The 22029-nt window shown below is 43.7% G+C and overlaps 1 protein-coding gene across 8 annotated transcripts in view; it reads left to right on the top strand.

The window, feature by feature from the left end:
* LOC147025274 (adhesion G protein-coupled receptor L2-like) overlaps positions 1 to 22029 on the top strand; it is a 410056-nt gene that overhangs the window by 238562 nt on the left and 149465 nt on the right. For all 8 annotated transcript variants that reach the window (XR_015059417.1, XR_015059418.1, XM_085886098.1 and 5 more), the window contains 4 exons: positions 20084 to 20364; positions 20476 to 20775; positions 21215 to 21430; positions 21666 to 21901. Coding sequence is in view for 6 of the 8 variants with exons in the window: in XM_085886098.1 (XP_085742224.1) it covers positions 20084 to 20364; positions 20476 to 20775; positions 21215 to 21430; positions 21666 to 21901 (1033 nt within the window). In the remaining 2 variants the exon portion in view is untranslated. The remainder of the gene's footprint in view (positions 1 to 20083; positions 20365 to 20475; positions 20776 to 21214; positions 21431 to 21665; positions 21902 to 22029) is intronic.

Here is a 22029-nt window from a genome sequence, read left to right on the forward strand (position 1 = left end):
GAGAGAGAGAGAGAGAGAGAGAGAGAGAGAGAGAGAGAGAGAGAGAGAGAGAGAGAGAGAGAGAGAGAGAGAGAGAGAGAGAGAGAGAGAGAGAGAGAGAGTGAGAGAGAGAGAGAGAGAGAAAAAAAAAAAAAAAAAAAAAAAAAGAACCAGTACAGAACCAGTACAGCAGAGTTGAAGTATGAAATAGAGGGGGACTTGGACAAATAATGGGTGTGGGGAGGAAAGAGGTGCATGAAGGATGCATGGGGTGGACAAGGTGAACACAGAATCAAACTCTCAAGTCATGGTGGTTTCACGGGGGTGGGGGAAGAGGGTAGAAAATATCATGCTTTTGGATTAGGGACCATATGGGATGGTGGTGAACAGCTATTTTGAAGACCTGGAGGGAAGAATGAGATTGAAGAGAATATAGAGGCCTGGTGTTGGATTAATGGTCAAGGTGGTTGGCTTGGGACTTTAGGGTCCTGAGTTTGAGCCCCTGTTCACCATTGAATTAACACCAGCTAGGGTTGACTCAGCCTGTCATCCTTCCAAGGTTGGCAAAATATAATGAGTACCAGCATACTGGGGTAATCACCATTCGGTGTAACCTGTGTCGGAGTGGTAACCCATCCAGGACTGTACTCATTGCCAATGAAACTGCCTCGGCAGCCCTATGTGCCTTTACGACACAAAAGGAATGGTATTATTATTTTTGCATGGGATAACACAGCAACACCGAGAGGAAGACACAACATTAAAACACGACGAATCCAGTTTGGAAAACTCAATGTCAGTGAGGTGGAACCGAAAGCTCAGATTTTCACCAACATGTGTGAAAAACCTCAAACCCAAAGGTGAACACTTGTTCTTTAAACTAGCAATGCTCTGATAATATAAATCGTTTTACTGCTCTTTTAACCGCTCATCAGTGTTTACCATGCAACCGTTTACCATGCAACTCAGATTTCAGATGTTGGGACCAATAATAATCTCTCAGAACCAAATCTGGCCTGCAGAGTAGATCATTCAACTGTTCAATCGATTCTCTGCCATGTTAAACTCTTTCACCTATTGTGCTATTGTGGTGTCAGTCAAGGCATCCTTCCTGGATATTGCTACTATGTGTCCTTGGATTTGCTTTTCAGTGTATCCTTCCTGGTGCAAAAAAAAATTGATGACAAAGCGTTTCTCAAGCTTTGAAATGTCCATCATTCATTGATTCCGAAAATAGCAGAACAGCCCTATTCATCCACAATGAAATGCCATCTCAAGGCTATGTCTGCTCATTTCAGTTTGACACAAAATGATCAAAGCATTTGGTTGACTGTGGATATATACAATAAAATATATATATATATATATATATATATATATATATATATATATATATATATTTCTTCTTCTTCTTCTTCTTCTTCTTCTTCTTCTTCTTCTTCTTCTTCTTCTTCTTCTTCTTCTTCTTCTTCTTCTTCTTCTTCTTCTTCTTCTTCTTCTTCTTCTTCTTCTTCTTCTTTCGGCTGCTCCCTTTAGGGGTCGCCACAGCGGATCATCCGTATGATCCGCATAGTGATTTGGCACATGATTTACGCCGGATGCCCTTCCTGACGCAACCCTGGTCGCCTCTTACGACACAGGGATATGGTACACCTATTTTAACCGGGGTATACACCGGCCCAGTACACTGATACTCATTTCGCCGACCTCGGAAGGATGACAGGCTGAGTCAACCACCTGGTGTATTAATTCAGTGGCCCAACGGGGCTTGAACTATAAATATATGTATGTATGTATATATATATATATATATATATATATATATATATATATATATATATATATCACACAAATAATGTTTATATCGTATCACTGCAAATTTAAACATTAATAACTGAGGATGTACTCATGATAGAAGCAAACTCTTAATGAAATATGAAAGCATAATTCATGAAATTTTATCTCGATATATATATATATATATATATATATATATATATATATATATATATATATATATATATATATATATATATATATATATAATAATGCTCAAATTTCAAAAAAACATTAATAACTTCAACATAACCGTCATTTTCCATATTACATCATTTAATCCGATTTTCAAACTCGTTGAAAACTTTCCCCTATTTGCTGCAGAGGGATTTCTGGAATTATTTTGTGATCATACCTGGTGTTGGCTTCATGGTTTGGGTGGCAGGCTTGGGATCCTTGGGTCCTGAGTTCAAATCCTGCTCTCTGTTGAATTCATACCAGGTGGGGTTGACTCAACCTGTCATCCTTTTGTCGTTGGCAAAATGAGTACCAGCTTGCTGGGATGATTGAGCCATTCAAGTATCCTGTGTTGGAGTGGCGACCCGTCCAGGATTGTGCCCAATAGCCCAAGAAACTGCTTTGGCAGCACCGACGCGCTGCACAGAGTATGGTCCTGATGGATGGATGGATCTGTGATTCTAACCAAGTAATTGATCCACTTCCACTGATCCACTTGTCTGGGAAGGCATCATTCAAGAACTGTTGCACATCTGAAGCATAGAGGATGGGAGACCTTCTTGCTGGAAGAAGGTGCTATCTGAACGATTATTTTTTATGTGTATAAGTGAAGCTCGTGAAATAACGAGAGCAGAATGTAAGGGAACAAAATGGAAAGGGGAAAACTCTAACAGGAGAATAGAAGTGAGATTGTGAGGAGTGAGATCAAGGGGAGGAGGAGGACACATGGGGGAGAACAAACTGCACTCATGCTGAATGGAACATAACAAGAAGGGGAAAGCAAGGATGAAACATAAAAGGAACAAGCCAGCCAACAACTGGGGAAAATTATGGAGAGGTGGGGAAAATTACAATAACCGAGAAAAAGGGACGGCTTGGGAATGGGGTCATGCAGGGATCATGAGTATGGATGGGGGTGGCAAACTACCTGAAGTAGTGGCGAACCACTGTCTTGTATTGCTGAAGGGAAGAATGGGACTGAACAGACTGGGTAAGTTGGTTCCACAGGCAAGAGAAAAGAGGAACAAATGAGTAGAGGTGAGCAGTGAACGTTGATTTTGGGGATTTTTGACAAGAAGAGGATTACTAGCAAGACCATGTGCATGTTGTGAATAAATCTGTGAGGGACCGAGCCAAGAGAGGGCAGAGGGTGCAAGATCAAAAAGGAGGATGTAGAATACAGAATGTGCACTGACCTGTCTGCGATGTGAAAGCAACAGGTCCAGACACTCAGCTTTGTTGTGGGAGATCCCACTGATTTTGAGGGCCTTGCTTTCCATGGCATCAAGAAGGTCAAGGTGTGAGGTAGGGGCGCCAGCCCAAAGGGGAGAGCTGTGCTCCATCAAGCTGCAAATGAAGGCCTTTGTAGGTTGTGAAAAGTTCAGAATGACCAAGGAAAGACCTTGCACGATGGAGGATGCACAGCTGCATCTGGATATGGAGGCAATCTTGGACATATAGTCTGCTCAAGCATTATCATTTCTGATGGTGAGGCCCAAAAGTTTAAGTGACTTAACTTCTTCAAGTGTTTTGTTTAGGAAGTAGATGGAAGTGTTTTCCAGACACACCCTTTCAGAGAGAAAGGGTGAGTGCGGGGGTTGTTGGGGTTTTCTTGTTTACATAGTTGAGGCTCGTGGAAGATCTAGCACACTAAACTGATGAGGATGTAACAGACAAAAACAGGACAGGTTTGAAAGACATATTCCAAGTGTTGGACCAGCTCCACATTCTATCAAGGTCTGCAGAAAGGGAAGAGCTGTTTGCTGCCTACCTGTCTGAAGGATCAGAAATTATATGACAGAGGGTGTAGTGGCATCATCATCAGAGATAAGCAGAATTTTCCAGGGAATCATAAAGATCATTGATGAAGATGAGGAACATGACTTGGCCCAAGACACTGCCTTGGGGCACTCTAGCCTTGACAGATAGAGGAGATGAGAGGATTCTGTTAAGAGCTACAGGCTGCCTGTGGGAGTGGAGGAAGTTCAGTGATCAATGAGAGAAGGTGGACTTGGATGCCATAAGCAGGGAGTTTGAATATCAAGGTGGGGTTCCAGACCATATCAAATACTTGGGATGTGTCCAGAGACAACCCTGATCTCATGTCTGAGATTGAGGGCTTCCATAAATTGTTAGGAGAGTAGCAGCAGCATGTCCAGAGTATTGTGACTGGGTCTGAAATGGAACTGGTGATCTGATATCAGGCCGTTGTAAAAAAGGAATGATTCGATGTCAACTGCAATGCCAGATACCATGACCTTGCTTACACGTGGAAGCAAGTTAATAGGCCTGTAATTAAGGGGACCTGTTTTTGCACCATGTTTGTGTATTTCATTGATGTTAGCTAACTTCCAGGCAGATGGAAACTGACACAGAGAGAACGATTGAGTGAACAGAGCAGAAAGAGGATAAGCAAGAGCAGTCAAACAGGATTTTAGGAAACATGCACTGATGCTGTTTTTGGGCTGACAGGATGGCCTAGAGATGCACACACTCACCTGTAAGCTGTATAGCATGGGTTTGAATCTCGGCCCAGCTATAAACTGTCATCCCTGTCTTCAGATGGACGTTAAACTGGGTGTCCCATCTGCCCGTATTAGTTGAGGATCCCATGGTGCCCTTCACGAAGAGTAGGTGAGCTATCGCCGGCACCATGGCCAAATTCTAAATTCCTGCCCCAACTACTTTGTCAAATATCAGGCTTAGCCAGCCGATTCTTTGAAGATGTGGGCTAAAAACTTCCCCCAGCCAACCACACAAGGACGTGAGAATCATTGCTCCTCCGATGCACGGCACAATGAATTTCATGGATGTGTTGATATCGTATGTCATGATGTGGACAAGCCATATGCAGCTGCCAAGTTGCTGTTGTTGTTGTTGTTGTTGTTGTTGTTGTTATTGCTGTTGTGATTTTGTTGCTTTTCTCACAAGACCTAATAAATTAATGAGAGTTTTGGTGTGGAACACGGCACGTTGTTGCTGCATGATCACCACATTATGTCAGACGTTTTGAATCCATGACCCGAAATATAGTCTAAAACCTCAAGAAATTGGATATTTTTAAGCCACCGCTGACTTTCTCTTTTACTACTGGGAATGTGATGGAAAACTCAGGCGCTGGGAGCAGCTATTCCAGATGTATCACACTGCGGTGGAACTCATACAAAAGCCTGCAAAAATGCAAGTCACTATGTTGCTCCACTGTGGTTGTGCTGAAGTGCAGGATGCTAACAAGAACCTTATATTTTCCAAGATGGAGTTTTCTGACAATTGAGAACAAGCACTTCAGAAGTTTCGCCCATACTCTGAGCCAGGGAAGAATGAGGTATTTGAAAGATACAAATTCTGGCAATGAGGTCAGCATTACAGGGAGACAGTTTGACAACTGGGTCAATGATTTGTGAATTCAGCTGGACATCTGTAAGTTTGACAACCAGAGAGAGAAAAATCTCAGGGATGTGATCATGTTTGGAGTGGCAGATGAATGATTGAATGAGAAACTCTTGAGGTAAACCAACCTTACCCGACAGTGTTTCTCGATATTGGTCATGCAGCGAAGGTTAGGAAAACACAGCATTCAAGCAATGTCATCTCGTCAGTGGCCCGTGTAGGTACAGGTTGTGTATAGGCACAAGGCAAAGGAAGAGATGGGTGGAAACAGAAAGCAGCCACAAGGGAGCCAATGACAGAAGAGCTGGTAGCAATGGCCAGAGCCCTAAGCGAGAGGGTAACTATGGTAACTGCAGAATGCAATACTCACCACATAGTTGCCCAGCATATGGCAAGCTCTGTTGTGCCTGCAATAAGCCAAATCACTTTCTGGCACAGTGTTACCCAAAGACGAGAGCGAAAGCAAAGGGAACAGTCCACGTGGTCGCACAGGAGTCAGATAACAATGACCCAAATCTGTTCATAGGGACAGTAACATCAACACTAGCTGCAACAGCTGTGTCCAACTCTGAGGGACAAAGTGACTGGATCATGCCAGTCATTATAAACCCTTGCCAAGTACTCTTCAAGCTTGATACTGGTGCTGACACAAACATTATACCGAACAAGTGAAATCAGTGTCTGCAGCCCAAGTCATGTTTGAGGTACAGCCGAGTGATTCTGAAGGCTTACAATGGCAAGCCCCATGCCTAATCTAAGTATAAGTCTTGTGAAGCTCAAGTGCGAGGGCCAGACCTGCACTACCACAATGGAAGTCATACTCGATGGCCAGCCAGCATTACTGGGTTACCAGGACTGTCTCGGACTAGGTCTTGAAAAGCAGGTGTATACTGAAGCTGCAGAGACCATTAGCTCAAAGTCAAGTGCAACAGACTCACCCATTGCTGTTCACAGGGTTAGGATGCCTACCGGGTATGCACACTATCCAACTCCAAGAGGATTCGGTACCAGTCATTCATGCATTCCAGAGAAGGCAAGTGGCCAAATCAGACTATGCATAGACCCCAAAGACCTGAATAAGCCGATTCAAAGAGAGCATTTCCAGTTGTCAACCAAGGATGAAATCTTGAGTGAGCTCACAGGACCATGCTTGTTTACAAAGATGGATGCTGTGGTTTCCTTCCAACAGGTCAAATTAGATCAGTGCTCATCCAAATAGACAACATTCTGTACTCCATGTGGATAAAATCATTATCTTTGAATGCCTATCAGAATCTTGTCCACTCCAGAAGTGTTTCACAAGAAACTCAACCAGTTGCTGTCGGACTTTTCAGGTTGTAGAGTATTCATGAATTGATTATTTGATTGTATGGGGGTGCACAGCCAAAGAACATGATACATGGTTGGAGGTAGTACTCGATAGCCTAGTCGAGGTAGGACTTGGCCTCCACCTGGACAAATATAATTTCCAACAGACAGAGATCATGGCCAGATCCAACCAAACAGGAGGCTATCACCAGGATGTCTGCACCCACTGACAGTGATGCATTGAGAAGAGTGCTTGGGTTGGTGACATCCATCAGTATATCAGCCCACACAACAGTTCTCAGGTCATTGTTGGAACAAGATAAAGATTCCCAGTGGACACATGAGCATGCTATAGAGTGGCAGGATATGAAGCAGCTACTGTCCAAAGGGTCTATATTGCAATAATCTTCTTCTTCTTCTTCTTCTTCTTCTTCTTCTTCTTCTTTCGGCTGCTCCCGTTCGGGGTCGCCACAGCGGATCATCCGTATGATCCGCATAGTGATTTGGCTCATGTTTTATGCCGGATGCCCTTCCTGACGCAACCCGTGTCGCCTCTTACGACACAGGGATATGGTACACCTATTTTAACCGGGGTATACACCGGCCCAGTACACTGGTACTCACTTCGCCGACCTTGGAAGGATGACAGGCTGAGTCAACCCCCTGGTGTATTAATTCAGTGGCCCAACGGGGCTTGAACTCAGGACCTTTTGGATCCCAAGCCGCTGCCCGAACCACTGCGCCAACACCAGGCTCCGTCTATATTGCAATAATATGATACATAAAAGCGAACCGAGGTGTCAACGGATACCAGGAAGGACAGTCTGGGTGCCACAATCCTACAGGAGAGCAAGGGACATTGGCTGCCTGTCGCCTATGCTTCAAGATCAATGAAAGCAGCAGAGACTAATTAGGCACAGATAGAGAAGGAAATGCCCGGCATAGTGTATGGTTGTGAACGTTTCCAATTTCCATACACTTACGGCCAGAAAGACATTGCAGGAACTGATCACCAGCCGCTCATCACAATAGCAGGCAAACTACGAGGTTGAGCACCGCCTCACCTACAAAGACTTCTCCTACAACTACAAAGTACGAACTGCAGTGGCAGTACACACTGGGAAAATACTTGGTTGTTACAGATACACTGAGTCATGCCTACCTGAAGGAAGCAGTGCAAAGTAAGATTGAAAATGATGGAAAAGTCCATGTCTATATAGTCAGAGCCAACCTTCTTGTCTCAAGAGTAAAGTGGACTGAGCTAGTAGCAGAGACAGCTGAGGATGCCATATTAAAACAGAGAATCAGCAGCATCAAGGGTACAAGTATACAGTACCCAAAGCCTGACTGCATTTCAGGATGAACTGAGTGAGGTCAATGGAGTCATGCTAAAAGGTTCAGTGGATAGTCCTTCCATTTAGCATGCATGCACAGTAGCATGCTCATCAGCATCCACAAGCATCATCTAGACAATGAGAAATACAAATAACAAGCATGAGAGGTCATCAGTTGGTCAGGTATGAATGTCCAGATTGAAGACTGTGTGAGCCATTGCAAAGTATCCTCGAAACACCACAGTGTTTAACGAACAGAACCTCAACAGCCATGTGAAAAGCCAAACAAAGCACAGAGCAACGTTGGGTGTGATGTTGTTACGGCTGTGGAAATCCGCATTACACCATGAAGGGCCCATAGGTGAGATATCTCTAAGTACATGTGTAGTTAGCCCCAAATCCGTTGTCTCGAGGGAATTTATGTGATTCATTCAGGCTGCGACGCTTTGAGATAGCCGTTTTTCTGTTCTATCTTTATTTTCAACCAACCACGTCTCAACCGCCATCACACAACAACCACCACGCCAGCCATCGTCATCAACTGCAACCACGCTCCAACCCTCGGACAACAACAACAACAACGCCAACAGCAATGACCTTTACCTTCAAAACTCAATCCCGCAAACATCGCATCACCGTCATTCCCAAACGGCACCATAACCATCAGACCACCACCGATAAACCCTCCACCACCCTCACCTCTCTCCTTCTACGGCCATTCCCACACCACCTGTGAACACTGAGCGTCGGGCTGTCTTGGGCTCGATCAGCGATACGCACCGAGCCGCGAGTGCAAATAGCGGCCTTTCCGAGGGAGAATTCGGATCAGGAACGCTACACGCCCACTTCTGATCCGTCAAATTAGCAAGCGCGGAGCGGCTCGGCCCCGCCTCCAGGCGCGTCTGTGTGAAATCGATATATGCAAATTCTAGGATCAGGGGAGGTTCACGCCCACTTTTCCTCCGTCCAATTGGCGAGCGTGGCTCCGCCCCCGAGGTCATCCTGATCCGGATATTTGCATATTGTTTTCTCCTGCCGGCCTATAAAATGGCGAGCGCAAGGTGAATCGTGGCAGAGTGTGGCAGTAGCAGAGTGTGGCAGTAGCAGAGTGTGGCAGTAGCAGAGTGTGGCAGTAGCAGTGTGTGTCGGCAGGGCAGAGTGAGTCGAGTCATCGGTGTGGCAGAGAGTCGAGTCGGGTGGCGAAGTCATCAGTGTGGCATCAAGTTGAGTTCTGCAGTCGGCTGAGGAGAGTTGCGGGAAGAGGCAAAGGAGCTCGGGTCCGAGGCGAGAAGGACGGTGGTCGGCGACGAGGTCGTGGTGTGAGATCGCTCGTCGCGGGACCCAAGCCAGCCAGCCATTCTCCTCCCCCAGGGCATCAACAATTCCCCCTTTCCCCCGCGCTGAGATAGTGCAAAAAGGGGGCCCTGTTCCCACCCCACTCCAAATGTCGTGCCAACGAAACCTGCCAAGGAGCACGGAGTCGGGGCACAGCCACGTGGCCACATCTGCGGCTCGTCCGCCAATGCGTCACTAGGACGCGGGTAGGACCTCCCCCCCCCCTGGTCTCGCGGACCTGGCCGCTCCTCCAGGTCACGCGCACATATTGGCCTCCAGGCCCGTCTGCCCCCTTCTCTATGAGGGTGGCTTCTTTCCTTTGCTTTTGAGTAAATGTGTGTTGGCGCCGTCTGTAAAGTAGAACTGTATAAGTGTTGCCGTGTGTACGCGTATTGGGTAGTAACTCTGCGTCATTGTTTCTTTTGTTTTAACTGCTATATGTGCATTTTGGACTGTTTGGTTGTATATGTGTGCTTTCCGTGTGTCGCGTAATAAATGTGCATTGTGTGAACCGTTTTCCCGTTTCGCTTCGTCTTTTCTTGATTGACCCTCCATCTTGCTTCACGTAAAGGGTTCGTAGTGGGCTTAATACGCCCGGTAATTAATCTGAACCGTCCAGGTCGGCGATAACACCGCTCGGTTATCCCAATAGCACGGAACGGGCCGCCCAAGCGGCCCGTGTCCGGAGTCGACCTGTGGCGAGGTGCGATCGCCCGGTCGACCATTCGCGCAGGTACTTAGGTAGATCGAATTTGGCGAGCGACCCTATCCTGCGTGGGTGGGCAATTGGCACGATCGTGCTGAGGTTAAACCCCCACCCGTGACTAGCTCCCGGCGTTGATCCGAGAGGGTCACAACTGAATTATCCGTCCGGTGGGCGACGTGCTGCCATTCGAGTCGAGCGGCCGATCGCACACCGGCGGGCGCGAATTCGCAACAGTATGCTCGAAACACCACAGTGCTTAACGAACAGAACCTCAACAGCCATGTGAAAAGCCAAACAAAGCACAGACCAACGTTGGGTGTGATGTATTTGACTATGACGGTAAGCCATATCTACAGATTATGGACTATTTTTCCACCTATCCGGAGAAAGCACTACTAATGCCAGAGTCAGGTCAACACCAACCTCAAGTCTATCTTTGGATGTCAAGGGATTCCAATGCAGTTGGTGAGCTATAGAAGTCCACAATCTGTCAGTGCTGAATTCAAGCCATTCTCAACATACTTGCAATTTGAGCACATCTTGTCAAGCCCATATTATCACCAGTCAATAAGAGCGGTGTCAAGATTGTGAAGAGACTTCTTATGAAGGCTCGAGAGTGAGGAGAAGATCTCTACCTGCCTATGTTAGCCTACAGTGATTCCCCGTATGGTCGCCGGATGGTTGCCAGCAGAACTTCTCATAGGGCAGAATCTCCGAACCCACCTTCCAACATTAGCTTGGAAGTCAGAGATGCAATGCCTAGAGCCAAGATCCATCATCGGCAAGGAGCTTTCACAATTGAAAACACACAAATCATCTGTGTATGCAGCAATGGCCGTTGGGGTGACAGGGGCAAAATCGTATAGACGGTGGGTCCCAGATCATATGAGGTGGAGCTGGAAGATGGACAAATCTTATGGAGAAACAGATTACATATCATGGCTACAAGGGAGAGCTTCAAAGCACAGGATAGGTGGCCCGAGATCGTTGATTTGCAGTCAGGAGCAGGGCAGCCTGAACAGCTGCCACCACAAGGAGGGCAAGAAAAACCAGATACTCAGCCAGTTCCAACTTAACGACAGGTGCCTTTACTGAATCCAAGATGCAGCACTCGGATCCCTAAGAAGCCTGCCAGACTTATTGCAGAGATGTGAAGCTGTCACCCTATTTACTATTGTAGTGTTACTCAACTCTGAGGTGACAATGTCAGCCAATAGAATAGTAGGTTAGCAAAGTGTTGTTAGTTAACATAATGTAATTTCCTGTAGGTTAATTGACACGAGCTAAGAAGCAATGTAGTCTCATCCTCATCTTCATTTAGACTAAGTCGTTGTGGGTAAGCCCTGATTCTGATGTTACACATATATTAATACTGCATTGTTGATATGCTCAAGACTATGCGCACGACATCTGTTCCAGACTCAGAGTTAATGTGTTTGAGGTTCACATTTGTCACTTAAATGGGAAGATGTGTTGATATCATTTATCATTATGTGAACAGGCCATATGGGGCTGCCAAGTTGTTGGTGTGGTTTTGTCGATATTCTCTCGAGACCTACTGAAGTAATGAGAGTTCTAGTGCGGAACGTCGTGTCTTGTTGCTGCATGATCACCACAGCGGACTCCTTTCAAATGATTCCCGGACGACGGTCACAGTCTCCTCACTGATTCAATGCCTCCTGGATTGTGCTTTGTAGTTCACTGGCTCAGTTTGTTTAAACTATTCCATCCAATGGTTAATTGAGTTCTTATGTGATGCATCTTAACCATAATTGGCAGTGAATTTTCTTATCACAACTGTTATGGACTTCTATTCTGCTCGTCATAACACAGTTAGCCTTTCTAGTCTACTGTCACCATTTCCAATGGGTTTCAGTTTCTGAAATGAAATGAAATGAAAAAATATTAAAACCTTTTTAACAACATTAACATTAATAAACCTTTATTAATTGTTTTCTTAATTTGCCGTTTACAATTTGTTTCTACCATGTGTACATCCATAAAGTCATTAATGTTTAAATTTGCCCAAAGACTTTATAAACACCCTGAAGATAATAATCATCCATATTTTGAGTTAGCATTGTGCCATAATATACTGCAGAAGAAACTTTGAACAGAAAATTAAATAAATCGGAAAATGAAGTTCTAGTTTAGCAGAACTTTGACTGAGTTTGTCCCAATCACACATGCGCAGAAAAGGAGGAGTGAGATAATTGTTTTACTCTGTCTGCCTGCCTGGCAGGCAAACAAAATTGAAAATCATTCCAAATAGGAAACATTGTTTATATGGACGTCATAAAGGACACAAACAACAGGTACGAAGAACTAATGTAATGTATTAAATAAGGTGGTATAAAAGACAATGTGTCAAAGGTGGTAAACTTCCCCCAAAAAAAATTTTTGCAACCTTAAAATATTTATTTTATTTCAGTTGAATTATACACTTGAAAACTGTGGAACACAAATCACCTTTTTGGCACTTTCAAAACTCCCATTTAGCAATACTTGGATGAAATATGACGACATTTTACGTCATCACAACCAATCAAATTTGCTGCTCACAAACCATCCCCACATCCTTTTCTTCTCATGACTGTGCGGGGTAAGGTGCTCTATGAACTCTAGTTTAATATATGATCATACTTGCATGGATCGGCTCACTTGGCTCATCTCTCCACACATCGTTGCAGAGATTGACGTCACAGATTTGCTATGTTGTCATGATTTACACCAATCATAATACAAACATTTATTTTTGACAAATTAATTTGTAATATTGATGATATTATATTTATCTGAAATGTATTTGTGATGTAAAAAGGTCCAAGTGGTCCAAATGGTCAAGGGTCTAACCTGTCTAATCTGTCTAAAGTAGGGGTGGGGAACCTTTTTCCTGTCAAGGGCCATTTCGATTTTTAGAACATCCTTCGAGGGCCATGCAAACTTATTGAACACATATATCGGACTCACCTAATGCGATGGCTGGAACTGTTTCTCTTTGGCGAGGCGTTTGGTGTCAGGTGGTAGTGATGATGATGCTACTCGCAGCTGGTTTTGCAGGTTTGAATCAGTCAGTCTTGAGCGGAACCGAGTCTTTGCAAGAGTCAGTTTTGAAAAGAACTGCTCACAGCTGTAGGTCGTCCCAAACAGTGATGCAAACTTCAGTGCACGTCTCCTCAGAATGGGAAAAACCTCAGCACGTACATACAGTTTGTAGAACTCGAGCAAAGGGAGGCTGTTGTACCTGGCTTTGAGCTCGTCATTGCTTTGCAGCTCAATGATTTCGTGTTGTAGGTTGTCAGGCACATCAGCTGGTTCCACATTAAACGGCGTGGCAAATATGTTCAGTTCCCTTTGTTTACTTTTCATGTCCTGGAACCTCTCTCCAAATGCCTGGAGGAGTTTTGCACACTCAGCAGCATATTCAGATGTCACAGCAGGCTTTTGTTCTTGCAGAGTGGGAAAGTGGACAGTGTTTCCCCTTTCCAGTTGCACTTGCCACAGCTTTAGTTTTGCTTCAAATGATTTCACATTTGATTGCAGAGAGCTGAGCAGCTCGTTGGGACCTTGGAGCTTGACGTTCAGCTCTGACAGGTACTTAGTAATGTCCACCATGAAGCCCAAATCACACAGCCACTTGCTATCACTGAGTTCCATGACAGGTTTCCCCTTCATCTCCATGAACTGTTTCAATTCTTCTCTCATTGAGTAAAACCGTGTGAGCATATTTCTGTGACTCAGCCACCGCACCTCACAGTGGTAAACCAGATCTCCGTACTCTGACTCTAGTTCACTCAGTAGCTCCTTGAACTGGCGGCTGTTCAGCCCTCTGCTTTTGATGATGTTTATGGTGGAAACGACAGTTGTCATCACATTTTTGAGCTTCAGGGACTGTGCACACAGATTCTCTTGGTGTATGATACAGTGGCATACACTAACTCACTTGGATCGAGACTGAGACGACTCATTTCTTTTTTGACCAATGCAGTCAATCCCTTTTGTGCGCCAACCATGGCTGGGGCTCCATCCATGGCCAGGCCACTTAACTTGTCAAATTGCAGTTAGAATTTGTTCATAACCAAAACAACTTGCTGAAACAAATCCTCACCTTGGTGGTGCCATGCATGGCTTGCAAAGACAGCAACTCCTCGCTCATATAAAACTCAGCTGTATTCCCCCACACAAAAATGGCTAGTTGGGCGGTGTTTGTTATGTCCGTTGCCTCATCGCAGGCCAGAGAGAAAAACTGGAAATCTCTTGCGGTGTCCTTCAGTGTTTTCTCAATATCTTGTGCCATTTCAGTAATCCGATCTGAGACAGTTCTTCGAGACAAACTGACACTTTGGAACAATTTTACTTTGTCCAGTGCGAGCAGCTCCGCAGCGGCAACAAGGCACTCCTTCACAAATTCTCCTTCTGAATGCGGCATCAGCTTCTTAGCGATTAGCTCACTCACCACAAAACTAGCATACGTCGTGTTGTCTCCGTCAGATTGTGGTCTTATGAAGACTGCTTGTTGAGCACCAAAACTCCGGCGAAGAGCGTTAACTTTATCCAAGCGCATTTGTCCGTTCAACTTGTCCAGTTTAGCATGTTGCGAGCTGTAATGACGCCCGAGGTTGGACTTTTTCATCACCGAGAGCTCTTCCCGTCAAACTAGGCATACTGGCTTGCCTTTTACTTCAACAAAGAAATAATCGTTTGCCCATTTCTCTTGGAAAGTGCGACATTCCGCATCTACCTTTCTTTTCTTGTTAGTCGCCATGTTTGCATATACTGAATGAAATGATGACATGAGATTATGCAATCACACATTATGTTACGCATGTGCTGCATTCACTGACCCTGAACGTGAAACAGACAGATGACAGCTGTCTGTTTTTAGCTGTCCGTTTAATTTATTTTTTTAGGAAAAAATAATCGGTCTGGAGTTTTTTTAATGTTCTATTTCTGAGGTTGCTTTTTTTTATTTTTAGCGAATGAAGTGAACTTCATACTTAACGCGTGCACATGAGAGAATAGGAAACAACAACAACACAATACCATGGCAATTTGGAATCCATGTGGTTGGCTATGACCCTTTTGCTTCTGTTTTTTTTCTTCTGGTTATTTTTTGTTTCTGGTTTTTGTCATGGGGAATGATGCATGCCGGGAGATAAAGGCATCGTCGGAGACATGAAAGACCCAAATAATATCAGACATGGTGTTTATTTCCTCCACTGATTTTAATAAAGATTTCTCCCGCATCATCAAAAAATAATTTTTAATCATGATTTACGTTATTTGATCGCTGATCCCGAATCCAGGCCGAAGTAACCGCAAATTGCGTATACAGTTGTGAACAAGTTATTGGTAAAGTCAGAAGCGAATTTAAGAAGAATTATACGTTCGCTTCTAGGATTATTTTTTTGAGATGAGATCCTGTTCTTGGTGGTGAGTTGTCGTTGTGAAGGTAGTTTGAGAGCAAGGTGGATCTTAATCATAAAGTTGAGCACAAAAGGTTTGAATTTTTAATTCTATTGCAATTGGCCTACCAATGAAGGAATCGGGCATCTTAAGTATCGCAGTCCTGGGGTTTGGTCCCTGGGGGTCCCAAAATAAGACCCCAAAATCCATTTTAATAAAAAAATCGAGTACAACATTTGTTTCAAGTCAGTTTCATTTTGATGACCCCTCAAAGTATATCGATGCAACTTAATACGCAAAATTGTCTGGAGTTACTAATTAAGACGCATACTAATTAGGGACCAATTAATGATTTATTCACACTTTCGAGTACATTCAAAATTATTTTTCCCCTTCATTATGTCATTCCCTTCATATGGTCATTTAGTCACTCCTGACATTATATCAACAATTTAAGACGTGATTTTTCCTGGGGTTTGCAGATAAAATGGGCCGTTTGGACCCAGAGGGGTGTCTGGACGCCGAAAATCTAATTTATAAAAAAAATGGAGTACATCAATTATGATTGGAGCTATGGATAAAATATTTCTCCCAGTGAACCAAAATGTAATTTAAGACACAAAATTGTCTGGGGTTACTAATTAAGACGAATACTCATTCAGGATCAATTAATGATTTATTCACACTTTCGAGTCCATTCAAAATCGTCTTTGCACATTCGCTAGCGAATGCGCAACCAATCGAAAAGCAGGTAAAAACGCCAAAGAAGCACAGCTTAAATGTACCAGTGAACTCCTTGGCCGTATGGCATTCACGGCAGCAACAGCTGACATTGATCTTGAGTATATCTTCTCATTTCCACTGACACCTGTACCAGTGTCAATGTGTAATGTGGATGGCACGATGGCCCATATGGTAAAGAGCAAATTGTTTCAAGTTCTGGAAGGCACTGTTAGTGACCATGGCAGCCCAGGTTTGGTTGGTACCCATATCATCGACGGCAACTTCCTGTTGCAATGTATGTCGCCAGATCAGCCTGTGACCTATGGGGATCTGTCACGAAACATTTTGATTACCAGTTTGGCATATCGTTCACGGAGAATCGATATCAACTTCAATACTTATGAAAGACCCTTTATCAAGGATTGTGAGTGAGAGCACAGATCAGCTGTTGTGGGAGGAGAGCTAGTTATCGAAGGATCTCGGCAAAAAAGAGACACAAGCTTCAGGAAACTGCTGGAGAGGGAGTCCTTCAAACGAGAGTTACCCATCTTTCTGGAGAAGAATTGATCGAGCAACTTCTACATGGAACTTCTACTGGACAGGGAGGTGTATTTGGGAGTGATGGGAGAGTGCACTCGATACCTCGTAGAAGATGGAGCAGTACACACTGAATCAGTCCCATCTCTAAGCTGTAATCATTCCGAGGCCGACACTAGAGTAATCCTTCACATGATTGAGGCCGACAAGTCCACACCTGGAGACATTGTTATAAGAGCTTCAGACCCCAACATTCTTGTGTTGCTCTTGCACCATCTTCATCGTGTGTCATCCATTGTCTGGATGAAGGTTGGTACCAGAGGACACAGCAATCTTCGTAATGTGAATGTAACCAAGATTGCTGCTACTGTAGGACATGAGATGTGCGCCGCACTTCCTGCACTACATGCATTCACTGGCTGTGACTATACTTCTTCCTTCGCCAGAAAAGGAAAGAGCAGGCCATATGAGATTGTAGCAAAAAGTGACAAGTTCGAGAAAGCTTTTGCTTCAATGAGCCACATTGTCCCAACAGAGGAAATCACCAAAGTCTTGCAAGATTTTGTCTGTGTCTTGTACGGAGGACGGAAAATTGTTCCACTCAACAAACACCGCTTCAACGTGGTCGACAAAACCTACAATCGAAAGTCAAATGCCGGGCATCCATTCGACAAACTCAAAAGCATTTCAGGCAGTACCATCCCACCGTGTGAAGCGGAACTAGCTCCGCACATCGATAGGAGTGCATTTGTTGCTCGACTGTGGGGCAGTGCTCATCAACAATACCTGGACAAAACACCTCCAAACGGATGGGAAAATGTCGATGGCGAATTTCGCGTTACTTGGTTCGATGGAGAACAGCTGCCCCCTGCACTCATTTCCAGCGATACAGGTTCAGACAGAGGCAAATTACAATGCTGACGATACTCAGGGCGATGGTGATATGGATGACAATGTTGATGAAGATTATGATCCTTTGCCAATGGAAATGGAGTCATCTGATGAAGACAGCGATGATGATTACGAGTGAGATGATCACAGTCCTTATTAGGACATTTGGATTTGGTTTGATTGGACTGGTCAATTTCTGTAATCTTGTAATATCTGTAATTTCTGTAAGTGATTGTATCAACACTTGTCGATAAGAGAATTAAGACATTTGGATTTGGTTTCATTGGACTGGTCAATTTCTGTAATCTTTTAATTTCTGTTATTTCTGTAAGTGATTGTATCAACACTTACCTTGAATCGTTTGCAATAAATGTTTTGTATGCATTGACATACCTTGATCTTTGTTTCAATGAGTCATTCAATGTAGATACCCCTCAGGATTAAAAGAAGGGTCCTGGATGTTTTGAAGTGACATTCAAATTATGCAGGATTTCATGCTGATTCCAAATATATTTGTGTTTATTTTGTAAGGTCAGTTTCAGCCACGTAGATTATTCCTGGGCATGATGATGTCACGCTATGTCTGAGTCAATTCTAAAGCCTTCCCTGTGCCATTTCCAACATTTACTATCGGGTTGTTTTCTAAAACCAAATGAATATTTGTATCTGGGGTACATTGGTAGCAATCGGGACACGGTTTGAGTATTTTTCATATCCAGTAATATTACTGGATATCGTCATCCTGGATATGTTACTGGACACGTCATCGTGTCGAGTAATATTCAAAATGGTTCAAACTGACCTCCATAGATTGCAAAACTTTAGTTGACATTTTCTCCGTAAATATTAGTGTCACAAAATAAACGAAAATATATTTGGAATCAGCACGAAATTGTCTTTAATCTGAACGTCACTTCAAAATACCGTGGACTGTTCTTTTAAAAGGCCCCCGTCTTTCTGCAAACCCGAGGAAAAATCACGTCTTAAGTTGTCAATATAATGTCAGGAGTAATTAAATGACCATATGCAAAGAGAATTTTGAATGGACTCAAAAGTGTGAATAAATCATTAATTGATCCCGAATGAGTATTCGTCTTAATTCGTAACCCCAGACAATTTTGTGTCTTAAGTTACATTTTGGTTCACTGGGAGAAATGTTTTATCCATAGCTCCAATCATAATTGATGTACTCCATTTTTTTTATAAATTAGATTTTCGGCTGTCCAGACACCCCTCTGGGTCCAAACGCCCCCGTATTATCTGTAAACCCCAGGAAAAATCACGTCTTAAGTTGTTGATATAATGTCAGGAGTGACTAAATGAACATATGTAAAAATAATTTTGAATGTACTCAAAAGTGTGAATAAATCATTAATTGGTCCCTAATTAGTATGCGTCTTAATTAGTAACCCCAGACAATTTTGCATCTTAAGTTGCATCGTTATACTTTGAGGGGTCATCCAAATGAAACTGACTTGAAACAAATGTTGTACTCGATTTTTTTATTAAAATGGATTTTGGGGTCTTATTTTGGGACCCCCAGGGACGAAACCCCAGGACTGCGATACTTAAAATGCCCGGTTCCTTCATTGGTAGGCCAATTGCAATAGAATTAAAAATTCAAACCTTTTGTACTCAACTTTATGATTAAGATCCACCTGGCTCTCAAACTATTGAGGATTTTTTTTTCAGATGAGATCCTGTTCGAGGCGGTGTCGTTGTTGTTGTGAAGGTAATGTTAAGGTAATATTTAATTTTTCATAGCAAAAAGACTGTTTCATTTGATATATTTAAGAAGCGAATGTAAGAAGAATTCTACGTTCGCTTCTAGGCTTTGCCTATTCCATATTATGAATTGCCTCGCGGGCCGGATCAAACGGTCTCGCGAGCCGTATACGGCCCAGAGGCCGGAGGTTCCCCACCCCTGGTCTCAAGGGTGTAAGGGGTTTAAATGGTGTTAAGGACATCGAGGTCAAAAGGGTCTTCAAAGTCTTTTGGGTCCTCGGGATCATTTTGGTTCTCTGCATCTTTTGCGTCTTCGGGGTCTTCAGGATATATATTTGAGTATTTTGGGTCTCCGGGGTCTTTTGTGTCATCGGGGACTTATGGGTTATCTGGGTCTTTTGGGTCCTCAGGTCTTCGGGGTCTTTTGTGTTTTAAGGGTCTTTAGGGGTCTTAAGGGTCTTGGGGAATTTGCAGGATGTGATTAATCGGCATATTGTCTTCACAGGACGTGATTAATAGGATGTATAAGTTAAAACAGGATGTTATTAATAGGCATATACAGTAGTCTTCACGGACTGAAGAACGGCTTCACCACCTCACCATGCTTTTCGTATATATATATATATATATATATATATATATATATATATATATATATATATATATATATATATATATATATATTACACTCTAATCAGACCAGGGATCTTGAATTTCTGTGTTCTTCCTTCACTAGGGCAGAACAAATTTGTGTTTGCTTTGTACCCAACACTTGGCCACCTGCTGCGAAATGAGGATGAAAATGGTGAAAGCCAAGCTGGAGATAATGGCAAGAGTAAGATAGAGATTCGCAACCCAGGTGTTGGGATAAGGTGGACGGTTGGAAGCCGGGAGAGTCGGGATACGGATTTTGAGTCTTGGGATATCAACTCTGGAGTTCTTGCTGTAGCGGCTGGTCGGCCAAACGGCCGAGTTGTCCTCAATCACCCAATCACTTTCACCCTTGAAATGCTGCAGGTGAGAATCATTGAGCTCAAACACCTCGACACACACACACAATCATAGCTGGCAGATTCATCAGATGCATCACAAATGCAGTAAACATTTTGCCATTTCTATAATTTCCAGGAAGGAGCAAAGGATGTGAAATGTGTGGCCTGGTCCATACCAGAGCAACATTTGGCTTATGAGGAGATGCTGAAGAAAGAGCAGAGTTTGGAGAAAAAAGGGACTGCAGGCATTGAAGAAAAAGCATGGAATGATGACGCAGGAATTGGCGAGAATCCTGGCACCGGGAAACATTCAAGCGGTGATGAGGGTTGGTCATCACGTGGCTGTCACCTGCTTCATAAAAACAAAAGTCACGTGACGTGTTCCTGCAACCACTTGACTCGCTTTGCATTGATATCAGCAAAAAGGAGAGACCCAGTAAGCTGTGGTTCAGGTTCTTCCTGGGGGTGAGGGTGTTCCTTTGTATACACGTACCAGACTTCCATCAATTGGCGGTTATTCACATTTGTGCCTTACAATTGGTCATTCTTTTGGTTTCATTACTTTCTCCTTCGCAATGCAGTCACAATATCAACCTCGGTTGTTTATGGTGGTTTTTTTTTCATAAAAATTGTGAATCAATTTATTTATTCATTTTAAACATCTTTTTAAATCAATTTATACTTTATTTTTGTCTCTTTACATACTTGTTTTGTTGCCATGTTGTTGAAAATTGATAGTTTTTACTGATGTTCATAAGTTGCACCTTATGTAGAACACATTTTGTTCCATTTATTATAAGACTGAAGGCATTTGCTGAGAGTATTGAAGCTGATTTGCTCTTCCTTTTATTTTTGGTTCCTTTTATTTATTCAAGGTCACGGTGTTTGAGCGCTGGCTTTTTCCTCCCTTGCTTGTGGCAAGAGTGGGTAGCGGGCTTTCCCTGCTGGGCCTCATGGCTTGCCTTGCCTTGCCGTGCCATGCCTCACCTTGTCGAACCCGCCCGCTACCTGGCACGCATGCACACTTTTGCCTGTGCCTCGCACTCACAGAACTTCTGTTCCTGGGAGGAATCACTCAGATGGATCACCCGGTAAGTTCCTGAAGCCCCGCATTCTTGGATTTTATTCGCAAACACCGGATGCATATTTCAGCCACTTCAGTATAATTGCTGGTTTTTTTATGTAGGTGTATTCCAAATGACTTCAGTTAAATTAATAGCAACGGAATGCAGAGCAAAAGCAGCATGAGACTAAGCTCCAAATCATTTAAGCAGTTCCAGCTCCATAACTGTTTGTGTGCTTTCACTTCTTACCAATGCTTTCCAGCTACCTTGTGCCATGGTTGCCGGTGCACTGCACTACCTGCTATTGTGCACGGCTGTATGGTTGTGTTTGGATGCTGTTCGTCTCCATAACTGGCTTTCCTCTCCTCTTCTTCCCGCCAATGCTGGGGTGCATGGCTCGCTGGCACCTTGGCTGGCATTGCCCGCATACGCCCTGCCTGCCCTTGTGCTCGGCCTTTCCGCCGGGCTCAAACCCACGGCTTATGGCACACGTCTCACGTATGTCAACCCACATCTCAGACATATGTCTCATGTATAAGCGTCTTTGGCTAGCAAGATAGCTTCGAGATATATGCATTCACCTCTCAGCTGTCTAGCTTGGGTTTGAATCTCAACGCAGCTATAAA

This window comes from Eptatretus burgeri, chromosome 6 (assembly GCF_056783735.1).
Source record: "Eptatretus burgeri isolate ZD-2024b chromosome 6, Ebu_testis_v1, whole genome shotgun sequence".
Taxonomy (NCBI): domain Eukaryota; kingdom Metazoa; phylum Chordata; class Myxini; order Myxiniformes; family Myxinidae; genus Eptatretus; species Eptatretus burgeri.